We start from the raw sequence: 18,905 nt of genomic DNA, 5'->3' as shown, positions 1-18,905 counted from the left end.
TCTCTCCCCTATTTTTCTTTCCTGGTTATTTCTCCCTTCTCCTTTGCCCTCTTGCCTTACTTGTCCTCCCTTCAAAATTCCCCTCATTTCTTTCCCCTCTCTTCTCTCATCCCTTCCTCCCTTCTCCCTCCCTCTTTCCTTCCCTTCCTCCCTCCCGCTCACTTTCTTTCCTTCTTCGATTTCCTTCCTTCCTCCCTCCCTCCCTCCGTCTCCTCCTCTACTATCTTCCACTTTTCCTCCTGGTCTTTTACTTCCCCGTGTAACCTCTCTTTCTCTCCTTGCGTCTGCCTCTCTCTCCCATGCTCTTTCTCCCTCTCTCTCCCTCTCCCTCTCTCAGTCGTCGCTCGCTCGCCGTGCTGTGCGGACCTACCAACCATCTCTCTACTCTCCTTCACTGAATCTCCTCATCTCTCTGTCTCTCTCCTCCGGTCCACCGGTCTCTGCTATGACAGCTCACACCAGCGGCGTGTTGCCCGATCTCAGACCGTCAACCCGTCACCGGTTGTCCTGTCTAAACGTTAACATGGACATGTGTGTGTGGGATATTCGTGATTGATCCTCGGGTGTAACATTTTTTTTTTTTTTTTTTGTTTTTTGTTTGTTTGTTTTTTATATAAAAACGAAAGAAAAAGGAGGAGGGGGGCGGCCGTCCTCTTTTACCCCCCTCCGCTTCCTTCAGCCAAGCAGAGCGGCAAGGTGGGGAGAAGGCTTTAAAATTAAGCCAGCTTGGATTTATTTAACAGCAAAATGACGGATTTGGGAGTGCCGGAGATGCTGCTGATGAGGAGGAGGCTGCATGTGAAGAAAACGGGCAGGCTGAGACGCGACCTCCCGCTTCTCCTCCTGCTGGGGCTTGTCATCGGGGATTTCTCCTCGTCCAAGGGTGAGTTTTGGAGGTTTTCGATTTGTCTGCGTTTCTGTGTGCGTGCCCGCGCATTTGCATGCCGGCATGTGTGTGTGTGTGTGTGTGTGTGTGTGTGTGTGTTTGTGTGTGTGTGTGTGTGCGCGCGCGCGCGTTTCGGAGGGGATCAGAATATTCGCAGGTCGGCGTGTTTGCGTCCGTGCGCGCACGCGAGAATAAGGAAAGGTGGTTAATTCGTGCGGTTTTGTTGCTACGGACAGCGTTGGTGTGTGTGTGTGTGTGTTGTGTGTGTGTGTGTGTTTGTGTGAGTATGTTTGTGTTAGAGAGAGTTGCGGATGTGCGTGTGTGCGCGCAGCTCTGTTTGTGTGTGTCCCTTTAGTGCGCGCTTGTTTCAGATACTGAGAGTGTAAATGAGAGAATTAGAGCTAGCCTATATGCAAGCACTGGGGCTTAGTGTGTGTGCGCGAGAGAAACAGAGAGTGCAGTGCCCAACTTGGACACAATATTACATCTGAGGAACAGTGTAGGCATGCTCATTTTTTTGGGCCTCCATGCTGTGCAGATATTTTCATCAAAATGAATAAACCAATATTCCATGTGGTTTGTCCCAAGTGTAGACAGCAAATGCCTTATGCCAAATCCTGTCTTGGCAACTAACTCAATAACCTGTGTTACTGTAAACAAAATGAGCAGAGAGAGAGACTGACAGAGCGACACAGACAGGGATGGGGTGAAATTTGATCTGGCGGGCAAGTAGAGAGGAAGCATGCTCATGCTGAAACATGATTTTGTGGAGTCACACTCACAGAGGAGCAGTTGTCTCAAAGACTGTGGAGAATCTGATGGTATGACAGGGGATTGATGCTGTTTGTCAGCAGCCCAGCAGGTCTGTGTTGGTGGGGATTTTGTGGCCATGGAAGTTGCTCATGTTCCAGATGGATAGATAGATAGATAGATGGATAGAGAAGAAAGCATTAGCATTCTCCTCGTTTGGTGGGAGCGTTACTGTTACTCTGTTTATCAATAGCTTCTCTGTGTGCACTTCTCCTCCCTCTCTTTCTCAATGCCTGTCCTTCTGTATTTCTCTCTCAATCTCCCCCTCTCTCACACACACATGCACACATCTGTCAGGTCTTTCCCCTCTGTGATTAAGAGGAAAATGGATTCTAGCAGTGTTAAAATTCCTGATAATTGTTTGTGGGTGTAAGTAACAGTTTTTTTTTTGTGTAGTCCCCATGCCTTTCTGTCAACACTGATCTACTTCTGGACATTTTATACTGTGCATTTTTATTTTGTCTGTGTGCGTTTGGTTTTGCTATCTTTATCTGTATTCCACTGCTGTACATGCAGACTGTCAATCTGGGAAAAAAAGGGATGTGAATGAAAATGCAATTGTCAGAGAATTGTGCACGTTCATGAATAAGATGATGGTGCATTTAAGATCTTTATGATTGAAGCAACTGCCTCTTATCACCTGCGATTTATTTTTCACTTCGATAAGTGTGCACATGTTTTTTTTTTTCATTGTCATAAGCAGTTTTATAGTGGATTCTTCTATTATGTTTCTATTATTGTTCTCAGTTAAACAACAAAAAAAATGTCGAACATGGAACACGTAATTTACCTATTTAATCCAACACTAATGAGACCACGATAATGGAAACACATAAAGCCTTTTAGTGTCACATTATTACAATGATGTGCAACAGACCAGTGGCTATTTTTATCTGTTGAAGAGCTAAACACAGAGAGACAGAGTATAAGAGAAAATTAAAGGGCAGACAGACATCTGGAAAGACAGACGGAGGGTGGCAATAATTTATTTCATCAAACCTCAAACCCCAGATGGTTGTCAGCCTTTTAAATTCCAACACACAACTAATTATTGATTGTCTGGAAATGTCACTTAAAAATGTCATTAGAAGTCAGCTATCTTCAGACATGAACTGAAGTGCAAATAAAAGACGCTGGCAGGAAGTTTTAAGGATGCTGGTGATTATTTGACGTGATTTAACAATAATTTTGTAAAAGAAATTCCTAAAATCTAAATCCATTCCTCTTCTATCTATTTGGATCTTTCTGCTCTTACTTTGACTATGATATTAGGGATTATTTTGATAATTACAGAAATTATTTTTTAAATATCATGTATAGCAAGTTCAAGTGATCTACATATTTGCCTAACATCATAACAATTTTGAACTTAATCAAAATTCTTTTTATAACATCAACAAGTTTACTCTGTAAGTAAAGAGCCTAGTTCCTAATTAAATACACAATCAGGATTTTATTTAAAGATCAAAATCAAAACCTTGGATTAGGCAACATTAGTTAAATCACAATAACAAATAAAAATGTTAATTGTGAATCATCTGTATGCATACAGGATGCCCTTATAACAATAAAAACAAAATCAGATTTCTGTTGCCTGCCCTACTCCAATACTTACATTATTTACATACATTTAGCTGCCAAACCTGCTTCTTTATCAAAACCTCAGACGGAGAGAGAGGGGAAAAAACAAATTCAGCCCTTTCAACAGGTTGTTTCAGCCAAGAAACATCCAACTGTGAAGATAATTCCCATAAAACCCAGTTACTGTTAATATAAATGATATATTGTTAACAACACTCTACAAAGGAAGGAACAAAAGACATTTTTGGCACATGCTCGCACGCACTCACGCACTTACTTTCGTCACTTTTGGGGAAACTACATAGACTTGAATTCATTTCCTGGAGTCCTGGAGACCAACCCTAAGCACTACTTGCATAACCCTAACCTTTACCCTGACCCTACCCGCTGTCCCAAAAATCCCAATTGAGGACACTCCGTGTCCAATTACCTGGTCTGTAGTCTGAAATTTGTGCCCAAAAGTGACACACACACACTCACACACACACACACACACAAACACACACACACACACACACATACACATACACACACACACACACACACACACACACAGATGAGAATGTCTGAGAACTTCATTTTAGACTCCCACTGGGACTATGAAGCACTTGATTAATCGCTCATGCACACACTCATTTATACACTGAGAGAAATAAACACACACACACACACACACACACACACACACACACACACACAAACAGACCCATTGGACAGTTATTATTTATTCTTATCAAAGATAAGACTTATTTAAGTGTATCTTTCTAAAGCAATGTTTTTATCCTTATGAGGACATTTAGACCCATATGCACACTCACTCACTAACACCTACTTTCACACACACACACATACACACACACACACAGTACATGCACACGGTGACAATTAGCTGACATTGAATCAATGCCAAACAACAAGATATTGGAACTAGCTGTCTGTCCTCCTGCCTGGCATACTAATATCACACACGGGAAGCACACAAACTCAAGCTCTTTCTCTCTCGCTCGCTCTCTGTCTCTTTCTCTCTCCCACACATACACACACACACACACACACACACACACACACACACACACACACACACACACACACACACACACACACACACAGTTCCTGTGGATGAGACGATAGCTAATTAAAACAGAGCTATCCAAATTCACCGTAGGTCTACAAAACTGAGGGAATGACACATATAGGAGTATGAAATGTGCCAATGAGATTCGTGAAAATTCAGAAAACATAATAAAATATATAAATTGTGCGTATGTCAGACACTCATCAAAAATTATTTTACAAGACTCAGGCTTGGAGATTCATTCTTGACCTTGAGGACACCTTCAGTGTATGTGCTAAATACAAGGTCCACTTATTCAGCTATTGTAGTAGCTTTTGACCGGACCCCATGGCATTCTTCAGTAAATTAAACTTGCGCAGATGTCACCATTTCTAAGGATCTTCCCTCCATATGTGACCACCTGTTTTCACATAACTGAGGTCCTGTGCTTAGGTCACGTGATGCCACCTGAGCCTGTTCCAGCCACTGAAAAAGGCACCAGGGTGAATATATAAGCTCTACGAGTGGATAAATAAGTGGATCTTGTGTTTATAATGTACAACATATATTTTTGAAGAATTTAGAAAAAATAGAATACCTTAATTCCTCCTATTTAGAATTCATTAGTAGGCTGTAAACACCTTATACGTGTATTTATAGCAAACTGCAATGTAGTTCAAAGCAGATATTTATTGATGTATCTGTCAACAAATGTAACTCCTCCACTGGGCACCCGTAAGTGGAAGCTGGTGTGTAAGCAGATAATGAATGCCAATATAATCAAACACAGTTGGAATTATATAGACTATATATTTATAGGAGAATTTACTAATTTTTGAAAATACTGTACATTAATAATTACTTAAAACACCTCTATATCTGCTTAGAACTACATTATAGTGTGTTATAAACCATTTAATAAATGTTTATATCCTTCTTATAAATGCTAAATGTGGGACTTAGAATAAAGTCTTACTGAATTTATTGAATTGTAGCTTACCTGGGATTCAACATAGGTGAGGTTTTCCATCTTGCACAAAACACAAAACCTCAGATAATTAAAGGCTCACTTTTGGAAATCAATAGTTGACATGCTCTGTTTGGTATTGATAGTAAATCACCTGATGCTCTGATTTTTCCTGATTAACACGAGTACAGTACAGTTTCTATTCAATGCATATACAGAAACATTTGTGCAGGTTTGTGGGTGTCTCTGTGTTTGTGCTTGTGTGTTAATGATACATTTATTTGTAGCTTATTTTAAAATCAGCTGTGTGTTTGTGGGATGATGTCTTTGTGTGTGTGTGTGTGTGTGTGTGTGTGTGTATATGTATGTTTTAATAATTCTCTGCTTCCTGTATATGAGAAGCATGGGAGCTCTTATAACTTTCACCTCTAAGTTGGAGAGATGGACTAAAAGGCACACACTCATACACACACATAGACATCTAAGTTTTCCCCTCAGTCACAACGAAGACCACACACAGTTCAAACAAAAAAGAGCAAGAAAGACTGTGTGTGTCTGTGTGTGTGTGTGTGTGTGTGTGTGTGTGTGTGTGTGTGTGTGTGTGTGTGTGACCTGTAGCAGAAAGAGCGAGACATGTCATTGAGTACTGATGATTTTCAGGTACTTGAGGGTCCTTCTAGTTGTCCAGTGAGACCAGAGAATACACACACACTTCAATACAGTTAACTACCGCAGAGTACACAGTTCAATGGAGAGCAAAGAGGTAGTGAGTGAATGTGTGTGTAAGAGAGAAAGAGATACAGAAAGGGAGCCACAGAGAGATATAATAAATCCTGGCCTGAAATTTAAATATAGCTATATTAATATACATGCTGAACATATGAAGTGAAACGGTGCTACGGTTAGTCAGAATAGAGTTAACTATCAGAGAATATACAAAGTACATATACATGGGTCATTATGCTTGTGATGCTGGAAAGAGAAAAATTTTATTTTATTTTTTTTAAAGCCCTCCATGCTGACTTGAAAATGAGCGGGTAATCTATCTTTATAGTGTTCAAATGACAGAACTTTTAAAAGAGCCATGGCCTACATAGAGTAGACTAATTCAGGGGGAGAGGGCAGTGAGAGAGATACCCAGAGAGGAAAAGAGAATATATAGAGAGAGAGAGAGAAGAGAGAGAGAGAGAGAGAGGAGAGAGAGAGAGAGAGAGAGAGAAGAGAGAGAGAGAGAGAGAGAAGAGAGAGAGAGAGAAGAGAGAGAGAGAGAGAGAGAGAGAGAGAGAGAGAGAGAGAGAGAGAGAGAGAGAGAGAGAGAGAGAGAGAGAGAGAGAGAGAGAGAGAGAGGGGAACTGCTATGCACTGAGAGACAAAGTGAAGGAGAAAATGAAAATGTATTCCCCAGTAGACGTGATTAATCAGGAATGACTTTTCCATCTTGTGCTGCTCGGCTAGTAATGTCTGGCATTAAGTAATGACATCATAACCCTGTCTTCCCTGAATTTATACCTCAAATATGGAGGGAAATCCACCAAGCTGACCTAAAGGCAGAAGCAAACAGGGCTCTAAAATCTGTTGATATTAATGACTGGACTCAAATATTTCATGCTTGCTGTAAATACTGCATCACACACTGCAGAATCTTACATCTATCTGTCATTTAAAATCAGAGAGGACAGTGTGAAAAAGGGAAATAAAAGAACATGTGTATGTCATATGAAATAGCATGATAAAGCTTAAAATTATGAACATCATAAAAATGCTTTTGCATAGCTGGTCCAATTGTGTTTTACCACCCATTAGTATGCATTAGTAAATGCCATATCTGCTTTAGTTGTCAGGCTCTTTTTCTGAACCACCATGTTAATGTGTTTTTTTCCTGAAACCTTTAAAACCAACTAACAGAGACCACTACATTCATGTTTTGCTGTTCACTTTATCTGCATACATCCAGTATCTAAATAAAGATCTAGTGTATATTATTAACACTCCAAATACACGTCTGATGAGCTATGTACTGGAACACGCATTCTAATTTATATCATAAGTTGAAACTTTGCGTTTGGCTGATAAAGAGCATTTAATGCAGCCACTTTGGAACATCAGTTTGTTGCTGTTTTTCTGTACCTTGTAGAGCCGACGCCTCGCTGTGGTGGGAGCTGAGGGTTATTTCATAACACAGGATTACTCAGCCAGCCAGCTCTAAAAATAAGCATGAAATGAACCTCTCAACTGGAGTTCATAATGAAAGATCGGTCGGTGTGGCTACAAGACATCCATGAAAACCAATATCCAAATTTAATTTGAAAAATTATTCAGAACATCAACATCTATGCTACATTTTTACCAATTCCAGCGTACTACATAATTTCCACTGCTTTCTGTTCGTTTGCGATGTTAACGGCCATGCAATGCATTCTGGTAGCAGCGTAGTGGGTTCAAGAAGCGGGGCTGCACATTGATAGCTCCATGTATGCATAAAATTGAGGTCTAGTCTACTTATTCAAATTTTAAATGTCAAACCTCCCTCACTACCTGTCAGAACTTCCAAACCTTGTGAACACACTACATTCGTTCACATGCATTTGTCTGTCAACACTCAAAAGATTTCGTGCACTGTGGTATTTGCCAGCACCCGTTGATTGGCGGGCTCTGCCTTTTTTGGTACTCAGACTCCAAAACATTACATTTGACTGTTGTCATTATTTATATACAGTTCATGTGCCTCCATTTACTCCTAGATCTATAGTATTTGGTAGGGGCTGCATTTTTGGGGGTGTATTGCTCAAAGATGAAATACTAACAGAAGTCAAATTTGAAGCTTGTCAGAAATAGACAATGCACAACGAAAACGTTTTACAAATGAGGTGAAAATTATGAATCACTGTGCTGATCCAAATAATTTTGTTTAGTTCAGGTAAAAGAATTTGATGAAGTTTGTATTTTTTCTAAGCTATTGCATCACATTCAAACGCACATCAGTACGTACATTAGAAAGCAACCCTGTCACTGTAATTATAATGCTTTTGTTCTGTGCTAATTGTTGTTTACTGTTCCGTTCAGTTCAGCAGAAAACTAGGCTTGTACAAGAACTGTTTGAGAGGTTAATAGCTCAGCAGACAGTTACTTTCAGAGTTATCACATGCTTTTAACCTGGAAGTAGTGCACTGTATATTATGGCTGAGATGATGACGGTGCTCTCAGTCACCAGTGATGGGCTCCACTGCTAAAGGCTGCTGATTCAGCTTGTGACAATGGTGATTCAGTGTGGTCCAGTTAGATGTTAAAAAATTCAGTACTACCTCTGTATGAAACATTTTGTTAATTTTCACAACAGCAGTAAGTGTCACCATTTGCAGTTAACAGTAGAACAATGCTACGGGACACTCTACAAGGCATTCAAACTGAATGCCATCTGAAGTTGGATAGTACTGCAGCAGAATTAGAGCCAAGAAATCACCTTTTTTTCTGGAACACCCAATGTTTCTTCTCCTTTTTTCTTTTTCTTTTTTTTGCCAGAGCCCTCAGTAGCGGTGGCCTCAGTGCATCAGCACATTGGTCTACTGAGTTTTTTTTGATGTGGTGCCATTGTCGGTCTGAATGTAAAACTGTTCCTTACTATGGGGTATCCCAAGGCTAGCAAGTTAAAATAACACAGATAAAAGTAATATGGTAATTACTGGTGCAGGTATGGAAAATCAGTTTTTGATGAGCGTGCAGGATCAGTTGGGAGGACCAGTAAGGATTCAGTGTTTTGCTCAAGGACACTTAGGCAGGTTGGAGTTTTAGCTTGAATACTGATCCTGTATGCGGCTGAATGATCTGGTCCATCTACTGTGTCATCCTGCAGCTTCAAACCTGTGTATGTTGGTATAATGCTGCTGTCCGCTGAATATAGTGGCTAATGTGTCTGTTAATGTAGCACTTTAGCTGTATTATTATTTCCACTTTGCCTCTCTGTTAGCATGGCGTTTTCTATAAGCTGTAGGCTAATGGCTGGCTAGCGGGCTAACATTAAGCAGGCTAATGTGTCTGTTAATGTTACATTAGTGTTATTTCAGTTTTTCTCTCGCTTAGTTCCATGGTTTAAGGGCATAGTCTGTGCGTGTGTGTGTGTGTGTGCATGTGTGTGTGTGTGTTCGTATGAGACACTGTTACAGCACACCTACACTTTGTACATGCGTGTGGGGGTGTGTTTGTCTCTGTCTCTTGTACTGTATGAGTGTGTGTGTATGTGCGCTCTACATATGGAGCCAATGAGTTAAATTTCCATTTCAAAGCGACGAGTCAGCAGCAGCAGAAGCTACTTTCATCCATTAATGTGATTTTAAGGGAGAGAGCGAGACAGTGAGACACACACACACTGAAAGAAATACATAGAGCCACAGTAATAATTACTCTCCAGGTTGGCAAAGGGTTCAGATTGTTTATTAGTGTCTCTGTCTCTGTGTTCCACTCTCACTGACTGCCACCTCCCATCTCCCTCTGTCTTTCCTTGTGTTTTTAGTCAAATTATGTGTACTCCACTTATCTGCTGAACAGTCCAGTGTTTTAATGCAGCTGTCACTCACATTAACGGGTTCACTGCTCTTCAAAGTGTTGTTTTACCACCGTATCTGAAAAAAGTTGAGAAGTCTGCAGAAGATGAATCATTTTAAGGAAGAAACAGTCTGCGAGTGTGGGTGTTTGTCTTGGCCTTAAAGAGAAAAATGCTTAGGGTTAGGGTTAAATCTGTGCGTGTTAGGGGGGTGGGGTGGGGAAAGGGTGGGGGGCAGTGACAGGATTATTTTGTGCTTGAGTGCCCTTTTGTGTGTAAATGTCCATGCGTAAGCTAAAAGTGTTTATATGTGTGTGTGTGTGTGTGTGCGCGCCACTGTGTTGAGGCATTGTGTGTGTATACACAGCTTTTCTGACTGCAGCCATGCAAAAGCTGTACAAGCTGTGTGTCATATTACTGTAGTGCTGCAAGTTGAAAGTGAATGTGTTTTGAATTTGTTTATGTATGTGTATTGGTGTTTGCTTGTTAACACAAGTCTGCATGAGTGGGTGTATTTGCCTGTATGACTCTTTCCATGTGAAGGAATTTAAACTGTGTTTCCATAAAGTCTGGAAGTTTGCGTGTGTAAATGAGCACAGGCAGAGCACTGTGTACAAGCATACATGTGGCTGTCAGTGAGGGCTTGTTTGTTGTTGGAGTCCTGTGTGTTTGTGTGTGTCTGCACTTTCATGCATGGTATTTGGAACATTTGTATGCATGTCCGCATTAATAATCAGCATATTTGTGTGTGCACTTTTGTTTATGGTTTTTCAGTTGAGCGTGTATGTGTGAGTATAAATGCATTAGCCACAGGCTATCGTTGCTCCAGTAGCATCGTTCTTATTCTATCCATTTTTAATGATTGGTAATGGTCGCTAGCAGTGTTGAACCTACATCATAAGGACACGGCAAAAAAATGCTCCCGTGGTGCACAAAGTGTGGAAGACAGAGGAAGAGAGGCTGAAAAAGCGATTGGGAGAGAGAGAGAGAGAGGAGAAACTGGGAAGGTGTTAATAGATGTTAGCTTGTGGAAACCAACATCATAGGAGTGCTGCTGAACAGGTCCTGTGGTACACTGTGCCACTGCAGTACAGCCCTACAGGGAAGACAGTGGGAGAGGAGGGAGGAGGTGAGAAACTGGCCAGCAGGTTGGCTGACTGACTGACTGTCAGTTTGATTTACTGACTGTATGATGGACTGGTTGTTAAGTTGATTGACTGACTTGCAGGCTGATTGGTTGTGTTACAGGCTGGCTACGTGACTGACTGAGGCAATTGCTGATTTGTTGAAGGCCTTTTACAAGGTACCATCATAATGGCAAAGCAGGGAACGAGGAAGGGGAGAAGGAGGAGGAGGAGGAGGAGGAGAGAGAGCGCAGGCGGAGAGATGGAGGGAAAGGAAGGCCCCTCAACTGTGTTTAAACACTACAAAAAAGGTTTGGAATGAGTTTCCAGGGTCCAAAGGCCAAGAAACGTACTTAGCACATAATGGTTGTTAAATTGTTTCTTGTTAAATTTAGGTTTTATTTGTTCCCATTAAAGACCACAATGTGCTTTATTACCAATGCTTCCTTGTGCCATCCATAGGGGAAATAAGATTTTATCCACTGAAATCCAGTGGAATCAAATCAAAGTAAATCAAATCAAATTCAATTGTATTAAACTAAATTAAATTACAAAGGGCAACGGAAACAATTGAAACAATTCATCAATTCAAGTAAAAAAAAAAAAAAAGAAGATGAAAATGGTTTAGAACTGAGGCGCTGAGGTTTTCATGCCACGCTGACATCTGTAAGTGTAAATTGAGCAATATTGCCGTGTCAGCTGCAGAGGCGAGGCAGAGAGATGGATGGAAAGACAGAGAAAAATGGTGAGGGATGGGAAAGGAGGAGTGAAAGAAGACAGTGGGGAGGGGGTTAAGGGCAAGGAGGAGAGGGTGGAAGGAGGAGAAGGAAAGGAGGAGGAGGGAGGGAGGGAGGAGGGAGGGAAGGCCTTAAGCAGTGTGATAAGGAAATAATAAAGGAAAGGTTGTAAAAGGCTCCAAGACTCCAGCCGTAGCAATATCAGCTGCACACACATACACACTTTAACACACACATTGTTGCTCTTTTTCTCCCTCTTTTTCTCTTTTTCTCTCAATCACACACATACAGCTGTATGAAAATTGATGTTGCAGTGTCCTTTACAGGCCATTAAATCTGAACAACGACAGTCGCTTACTTCTGTCTGACAAATGATGGCTAAATAACACAGTTTTTCTGTCTGTCTGCCCGCCTGTCTTCCATCATGGTCTGAAATGCAAGCATGTGTAAATCTGACTTTGTTTTCAGACTAGTTATGGGTTTTTTCAACAATGTTCTCGACTCAGATTTGTTCTAATTCTGCCAGATTTTGCCGCCAAAGACGGTATCAGGTCTCTTCAGCACATTAGACAATGAGCTGCTTCTATGAGGAGTTTCAAGTAATGCTTCTTGAATGTCAAGAAGCAACCGATTCTCTCTTCTCTCTCTCTCACCCCTTTTTCTTCCCTTCGCTCTACACTCATCCCTTATCTCATCTCTCGTTTCATCCCTCTGCCCTTTCTCTCTCGCCTCATGTCTTCCCGTCTGTTCATCCTTGACTCTGATTCTACTCTGCATTTTGCCTTATGTATCATCCACTGCTCCATTTTTTCCCTCCCTGCCACTCATTCCTCTCAATTTTCTTCCTTTTCTCCCCCCTTCCCCCTTTTATTGCTGTTCCCCTTTTCTCCATCTATACCTCCACGGTTTGTCCTCCCTCTCTTCACTTTCTGTTCTTCCTCCCTCATCAACTTCCTCCACCTCACTCCTTTGCTTTCTCCACTCCACTTTCATTCGGTCTCTCTCTCTCTCTCTCTCTCTCTCTCTCTCTCTCTCTCTCTCTCTCTCTCTTTCTCTTTGCCCTTTGAAGTCCTTAGATTAGGTTGTTGGCATTTTCATTGAGCTGTCTATATGACCACTGAAATAACTCGCCTGTCACAGTCTCATCTGCCCTCTATCTACTTCTTTTTCTTGGTCTCTCTTCATTCTCCACTTCTACTCCCCAGCAGTTCCTCCTCCTCTCTTCATCAGTCTTTTATTTTCTCGCTCCATTTTATCCTCTTCCTGTGCTGCTGCTGTCTTGCTTCTCTGCCAATATTCCTCTCAGTTTGTCCTCTCTCTTTCTTTCTCAGTATCTCTGTGTCCTCCTCACGCCTTTTCACAATTCTGCGCCTCAGCCTTCCTATCTTTCCCCCTCTTTCTTATTTTTTGCTCTTTCATTCACTATGCCTTTCTACTCTCATTTTCCCCTCTCTATTTCCTCACTCGGTTCTGTAGATCATTTGTCTAAATGTAAGATGGCCACATCAGCCACTGTTGGTGTTATATCTGGTTGGTACCATAGAAAGAGAGACACAGGGAGAGAAAGAGTGAAGTGAGGTGAGTGTGTGGTGGTGGTGGGTGCTAGGCTGATGCTGCAGTTTTCTTGTGTTTCTGGCAGTGAAGAGACAGAGAACATGTTTAAAAATGATGTGGGGTGTGGGGTGGGTGTAAGAGGAGAGAGCGAGTGAGTTGGCTTATAGAGAAGAAAATGAGATAAGAGGAATGGAGGGAGAGAAGGGGGGGCAAGAAGAAAAAAAAACAGGAGAACGAGAGAAATGAAGAGAAAGGGAGAGGGAGAGCCTGCGTGTCTACATGCCTCTAATCTGTTGATGGTTGAGGGGAAGCAGACAATAAGCCATTATCTCTCGAAGACTTAGCTTTAGCTGCAGCAGTACGGCACTGCATACTGCTAGTGCCAAAGCAGCTTACAGCACAGTTATGTACCCAGGATGCACTGACACCCATACAGGAACAGGACAGCACATCAAGACAGTTTAAATAAGGAGCACGATAAGTTATCAGTACACACAACTTAATTATAGTAACAATCGAATCTGATACGAAGACCCAACGTTTAAGAGATCAAAGAAAACTGTAGAGTTTTCATCTTCAATGAAGAAAAGTATATTTACACTCAGTTGGCAGTTTATTAGAAACACCCAGCTAAAACTAATGCAGTCTAATCCCACAGTCTTGCAATAAATTCTACCTTCATGAAGGTTATGATATTTAGTTTAATAAAAACATGGTCTGAAACTGGATGGGGGAACTGTAACTTACTTAAAAAATTCAAAAGTAACTTGAAGCTCCAAACAGGGACATGTTTACTTTATTAACATCCATGCAGGAATAGGATGTGAAGCCTTGTCTTCAGTGTCAAAGTCCTGCTCTCTGTACACTCTCTGTCCCCCCATCCACCTCTGTTCGTCTTTCAAGTGCTACAAACTGTAGCATTTCCTAAACAGTGGCACTGATTTTAATTCAGACAGCAATTAAGCCAAACACATAAACTATTTGGGAAAACAAATTAGTTTTACAGTACCAATGAAAAGTTTGGACACAGTTTACCATACAAACACAGTATCTAGCAGACAGTGATGAACATGTACAGTATAGGAGGAGTTATAGTATCTCGCTGGTGACTTCAAGCTGAGAAAAAACTAATTCTGTGATCAGTGTTTGCTATTAATTTCAGTTTCAACTTTGCTGTTAGTTTGAAAATGTGACTAGAAATTGATAGACATAAAGGAGTATTGTACAGAACAAGGCAGGCATAAGTGCCAGGGGTATGATGAACACACAAAGAGGCCCACACTGAAAAGATACATTCTGTATAGTTCCTGTGTGCTCATGAAGGAGAGGAGTTAGGCAAAAAAAAAAAAGCATCTAGATGGAAAAACTGATACTGTTTTCCATTACTCTTGCACATTTGGCTTTAATGTATTTAATGTTCTGCATTAAGAGCCGTAAAGCTTACAGTTTTCCCTGTATTCTAATTAATATTTAATCAGGAACCTGATGCACCTCCATTTGCAGTTAAAACTGAATGATTAAAAAGTTAATGTACTTCCTATGGTGGTTATGTTTGTGTTGTTTTTGATAAAATGGCTGCATGTGGAGACACATGCCTTTTTAGATGTCTGTAGAGCCCTTTTAGATGTTTTTATTTCTAAAGTCTCCAAAGAATTCGGCACTAGTTTGATCTCCAGGGGCTTCGACTGAGAAGACTCTCCCCACTTTTCCTCAGTTTGTGGACTGCTCTACCAGAGGAGATAGGACCCTGAAGCTGCTGTATGCTAATGTTAAAGAGGCCTGGCAATTTTACCTCGCACATTACTTTTTGCACATTTGCATCTGTGCATTTCTTTATTCACTAACTGTGTATTTATTATTATTACCCCTTTGTAGTAGTTTTTACTTTTTTTTTTTACTTATTTACTTCGTCTTCTTGTGAGTTGTGCAATTGTAACAAAGCAATTTCCCTGCAGGGAAGTTTTTCTGACTCTCGTTTGATTCTTTTTATGTGTTTTGATGATTCAACAGATCTTATTTTGTACTCTGCTCTTTCCCTCTCTCCCTCCTTCGTTTTCCTGCACAAATGAGCGAAGAACACTGAGGAAATGCCATTGTGCAAATGGCATTGCCAGGCTTGCAGTGATATGGAGTGCAGTTGCCTACATTGTTAGGTTTTGACCCTTAACTCCTTACTCATACTCACTTTAAGTTGCTGTTTAATAAGCAATGCTCATTTCCAGTTTGTTGCTCTGATATAGCCTATATTTCTTTTAAAATGCTATCTGGGAGGAAGAATGGAGCTTTTAAAGCTTCACAAAGGTAGTCTTAAATCGCACAAGTGTTCTTGATATTGTGTCCACCCTCTGTAGGATGAACATATTGTACAATCTGCAGTGATCAAAAAGGATAAAAGTCTCTAAATATACATGAAAAATCTGTCTAATAATCTCTTTCAGGCTGTCTTTCCTGGTGCTAGAAACAGGAGGGAGGCCAGATTTGACACCAATGCTGTTAAAAAGCTGACGTCACTGCACTGACTAAGACAGAGAACACATAGAGGTGTCACATAGCAAGCCTGCTCCTCTCCTCTCCTCTTTTCCTGTCTCCCTTCTTCTCCTAATTTTGATTTTAGCATTCATTTTGTGGCATCCAGTAGCCTGCTGGTGTGGAGCTGTTTAGAGGGCATGAAGAGCTTTCTAAATGATGGCTAAATTTAACTAAATGACTTCCTGCACTCAGATCTGATATAATGTTCTCCCCTGCTCCTCTCCTCTCTCTGGATCTTTCTCTCACTGCATCATCCTTTTTAGCTATTGTCCTTTTCCTCCTCCTTCCTCTCGCTCACGCTCTCTCTCTGTCCTGAAGTGTGATTTCTATTTCTCAATCTCTCTCCCAGCTACCCCCTCCCTCCATCTTCCTATTTACCTTTTTCATCTCTTTCTGTCTCCTGCTCCAACCACTCCCTCTTCATCCTCTCACTTCCTTTCTACTAATCGTTTTGTTTTGTCTACTTTCTACTCTTATAAAAGGGTCAGACTGTTCTGTCTGAATCCATCTCTGTCTGAAGTCTTAATAAGGTGGCTTTGGAGGAATTTTCTTTTAACATATTAGATAAGTCAGCTGGCAGTTGTCTGTCCTTCTGTCTGTCTGATTGTCTGTCTGTCTGTCTGTCTGTCTGTCTGTCTGATCTATCCACTTTGTCCTTGTTTCTGTCTGCTGTCCGCAATAATGTGCCTTTGACTGGAAGCGGCAACTAATTAGAGGATAGATCTTTTACCTGAGAATTATGGTCAGAAAATTGGAAAAGGATAATTGCTTGTAGATCAGCAGTCAATGGTGACTCAGCCAACCAACAAGTCTGCCTTTGTCGTACGCTATTCATCCACTAACAACCTCTCTGCAGTATTGCCTAATTATGTAATTTATATGTATAAAGTATATCACTCATTAGATTACCATATATATTATGTAACCATATAATTATGTTGTAATATAATGTTACGTTGAAGCTGTAATTTATATTTCCTAATCTGTGGTATCCAATTACTGTATTTATAAGTTTGTGATTTATATATTGATACGGTTCCACATATTATAATGGCACAGAGGAATATAAGGATACATCAAAGCTCTAATTTAGTTAAATGCATTGTTATTTCATTGACCCTGTGAGCCACAGAAATAAAATATAAATTCTTATTAAACACAGCTTCAGTATTACAAATTCATATAATGTAATATAATCTAATCTAATATAATATAATATTGAAGCTCTCTTCTGAACCAATGTGTTGCCCGTCCTAACCTCAGTGGAATACGACACACACACTGGAAAAAGATGTGTATTACTGAAGCCACTCAAGTGGTAGCCCACCAGGAGCAGCTGGCTAACAACATAACACCACTGCCCACTGCATCAGCCTCACCTCAATTTAAGCACTTTTTTAGTTTTTATCATCTTGTTGCTGTAGCGTATATCCCGTCACACTGCCATTGTTTATCAGCCATGGCGGTGTTCACCTTCGGGGCATGCAAAATGACCAAATATTTACATAAACATGTTGTCAAATAAGGAAAATCGTAATCATGACCACCACTTTTTATATTATGTAAGATAACAAATAATAACCTTTGTGAAACAGAATAACTTGACCCATAATTTTATTTTTTGAACGATCTTAAGTGATCTTAAGAAGAACACAAAATCTTTCTTTTGGAAAATACACTTATTGGCTTTGTGCAGAGAGGTAGATGAGAAGATCGATACCACTCTCATGTCTGTATGCTAAATATGATGCTAGATCCAGTTTAGCTTAGCATAAAGACTGGAAGCAGGGGAGAACATCTATTTTAGCTGTTCAGATTCAATAATCCACCTACCAGCATTTCTAAAACTCACTGATTAACACATTTACTTGTTCATTTTCTACACAAACATAAATGTTCAAATGACAAGTTGTGGTTTGACGACAAGACTTCTTATCACTTATTTTGTCTGTGAAACTGAACACAAATAACTGCCATCATTTGTGCTAAGACTGGATCCATTTTAATCAGACCTATTTACGTATGTAGCAAGCATTACATTTGTTTTTTTTAAATTTGAAATTCCACCTGAATATTGATTCCCCACTAGACACCATGGAAAATCCAGTTGCATTTATTGTATTCGTGAAAAACTGTTTCTGGTTCTGATGCTGAAAGCTCACAGATCTGACTCCGCTCTGCTTTTTCATATTTGAAAAAAAAAAACCAAAACAAGTGAAAGTATTCATTCTATGAAATAAATGGACATTATGAAGACGCTGTAAATCTTACTTGTCTGCAACGCAGGTTGATTTGTGCAGTAAGCCTGGCTCAGCAGGCTATCTTGTTTTTCCACAGTCTGCTTCGTCAACATGACTGATATGTTAATCAGAGTATTATTTATGGTTGAATGTGGAAATCATTGATGAATGCATTATATCTCGAATCTTGTGCAAAACGTGTCATCTGCAGTCTTGTTTTAATGAACCACTGCATAAGAAGTTATGTTGTGTTGTATTGAAGACTATTAATAATCACTGTTTATGATGACTGTGATTAGTCATCTTGCTTGCCAATTAAAAATGATACATTTTTAATTTGTTGTGGATTACATAGTACAGTAAAATATTGTCTTCATGGTACAGTTCTGTAATTAGTTTCAAGGAAAATGCCTCTGAATGATTGTTATGATTCAGGTACTGAAAAATGTTTATTCAGTATCATGTTCAAAAAGCAACCATGACTTATTCTGACTTATTTTCCTAAACCAAAGTATGCATCAGCATTTTTGTGCTAAAATATCTTCCAATGTATTTGGAAAAAGAACACACTAAGTACCCAAAGGGCATGTTGGTGCCCTTCATGTGTAAGACCTGGAACCTTTCTTGCATCTGCTCTCTCTCTTAGCCCTCATTTCCGTAAACCACGTTTAATGAAAAGAAATGTCCAAAGAAAATATGTACCACTACGAATACTACTCCACCCACTGTGTTACCTTCTCACCATCTCACAATATGGATGGATATAAAACAAAGTATTACTAGAGATTGTATGGCCTTTTCTCAGTACAATTATTACACTGGATGTGGCATTATATGGATGTGGTGATAAATTTTTCCATAAAACAGAAGATGAATACATTCTCCT

At 40.2% G+C, this 18,905-nt stretch overlaps 1 protein-coding gene across 1 annotated transcript in view; it reads left to right on the top strand.

Moving 5' to 3' along the window:
• Positions 1-366: 366 nt before the first annotated feature.
• The window catches only part of LOC130174222 (CUB and sushi domain-containing protein 1-like), a 409,154-nt gene continuing 390,615 nt past the window's right edge, over positions 367-18,905 (top strand). Inside the window, exon 1 of the mRNA XM_056383857.1 lies at positions 367-883. Within this exon, the coding sequence (XP_056239832.1) occupies positions 748-883 (136 nt within the window). The 5' untranslated portion in view covers positions 367-747. The remainder of the gene's footprint in view (positions 884-18,905) is intronic.

This window comes from Seriola aureovittata, chromosome 1 (genome assembly GCF_021018895.1).
Source record: "Seriola aureovittata isolate HTS-2021-v1 ecotype China chromosome 1, ASM2101889v1, whole genome shotgun sequence".
NCBI classification, from domain to species: Eukaryota; Metazoa; Chordata; class Actinopteri; order Carangiformes; family Carangidae; genus Seriola; species Seriola aureovittata.
This window is presented reverse-complemented; position numbering and strand designations above follow the sequence as displayed.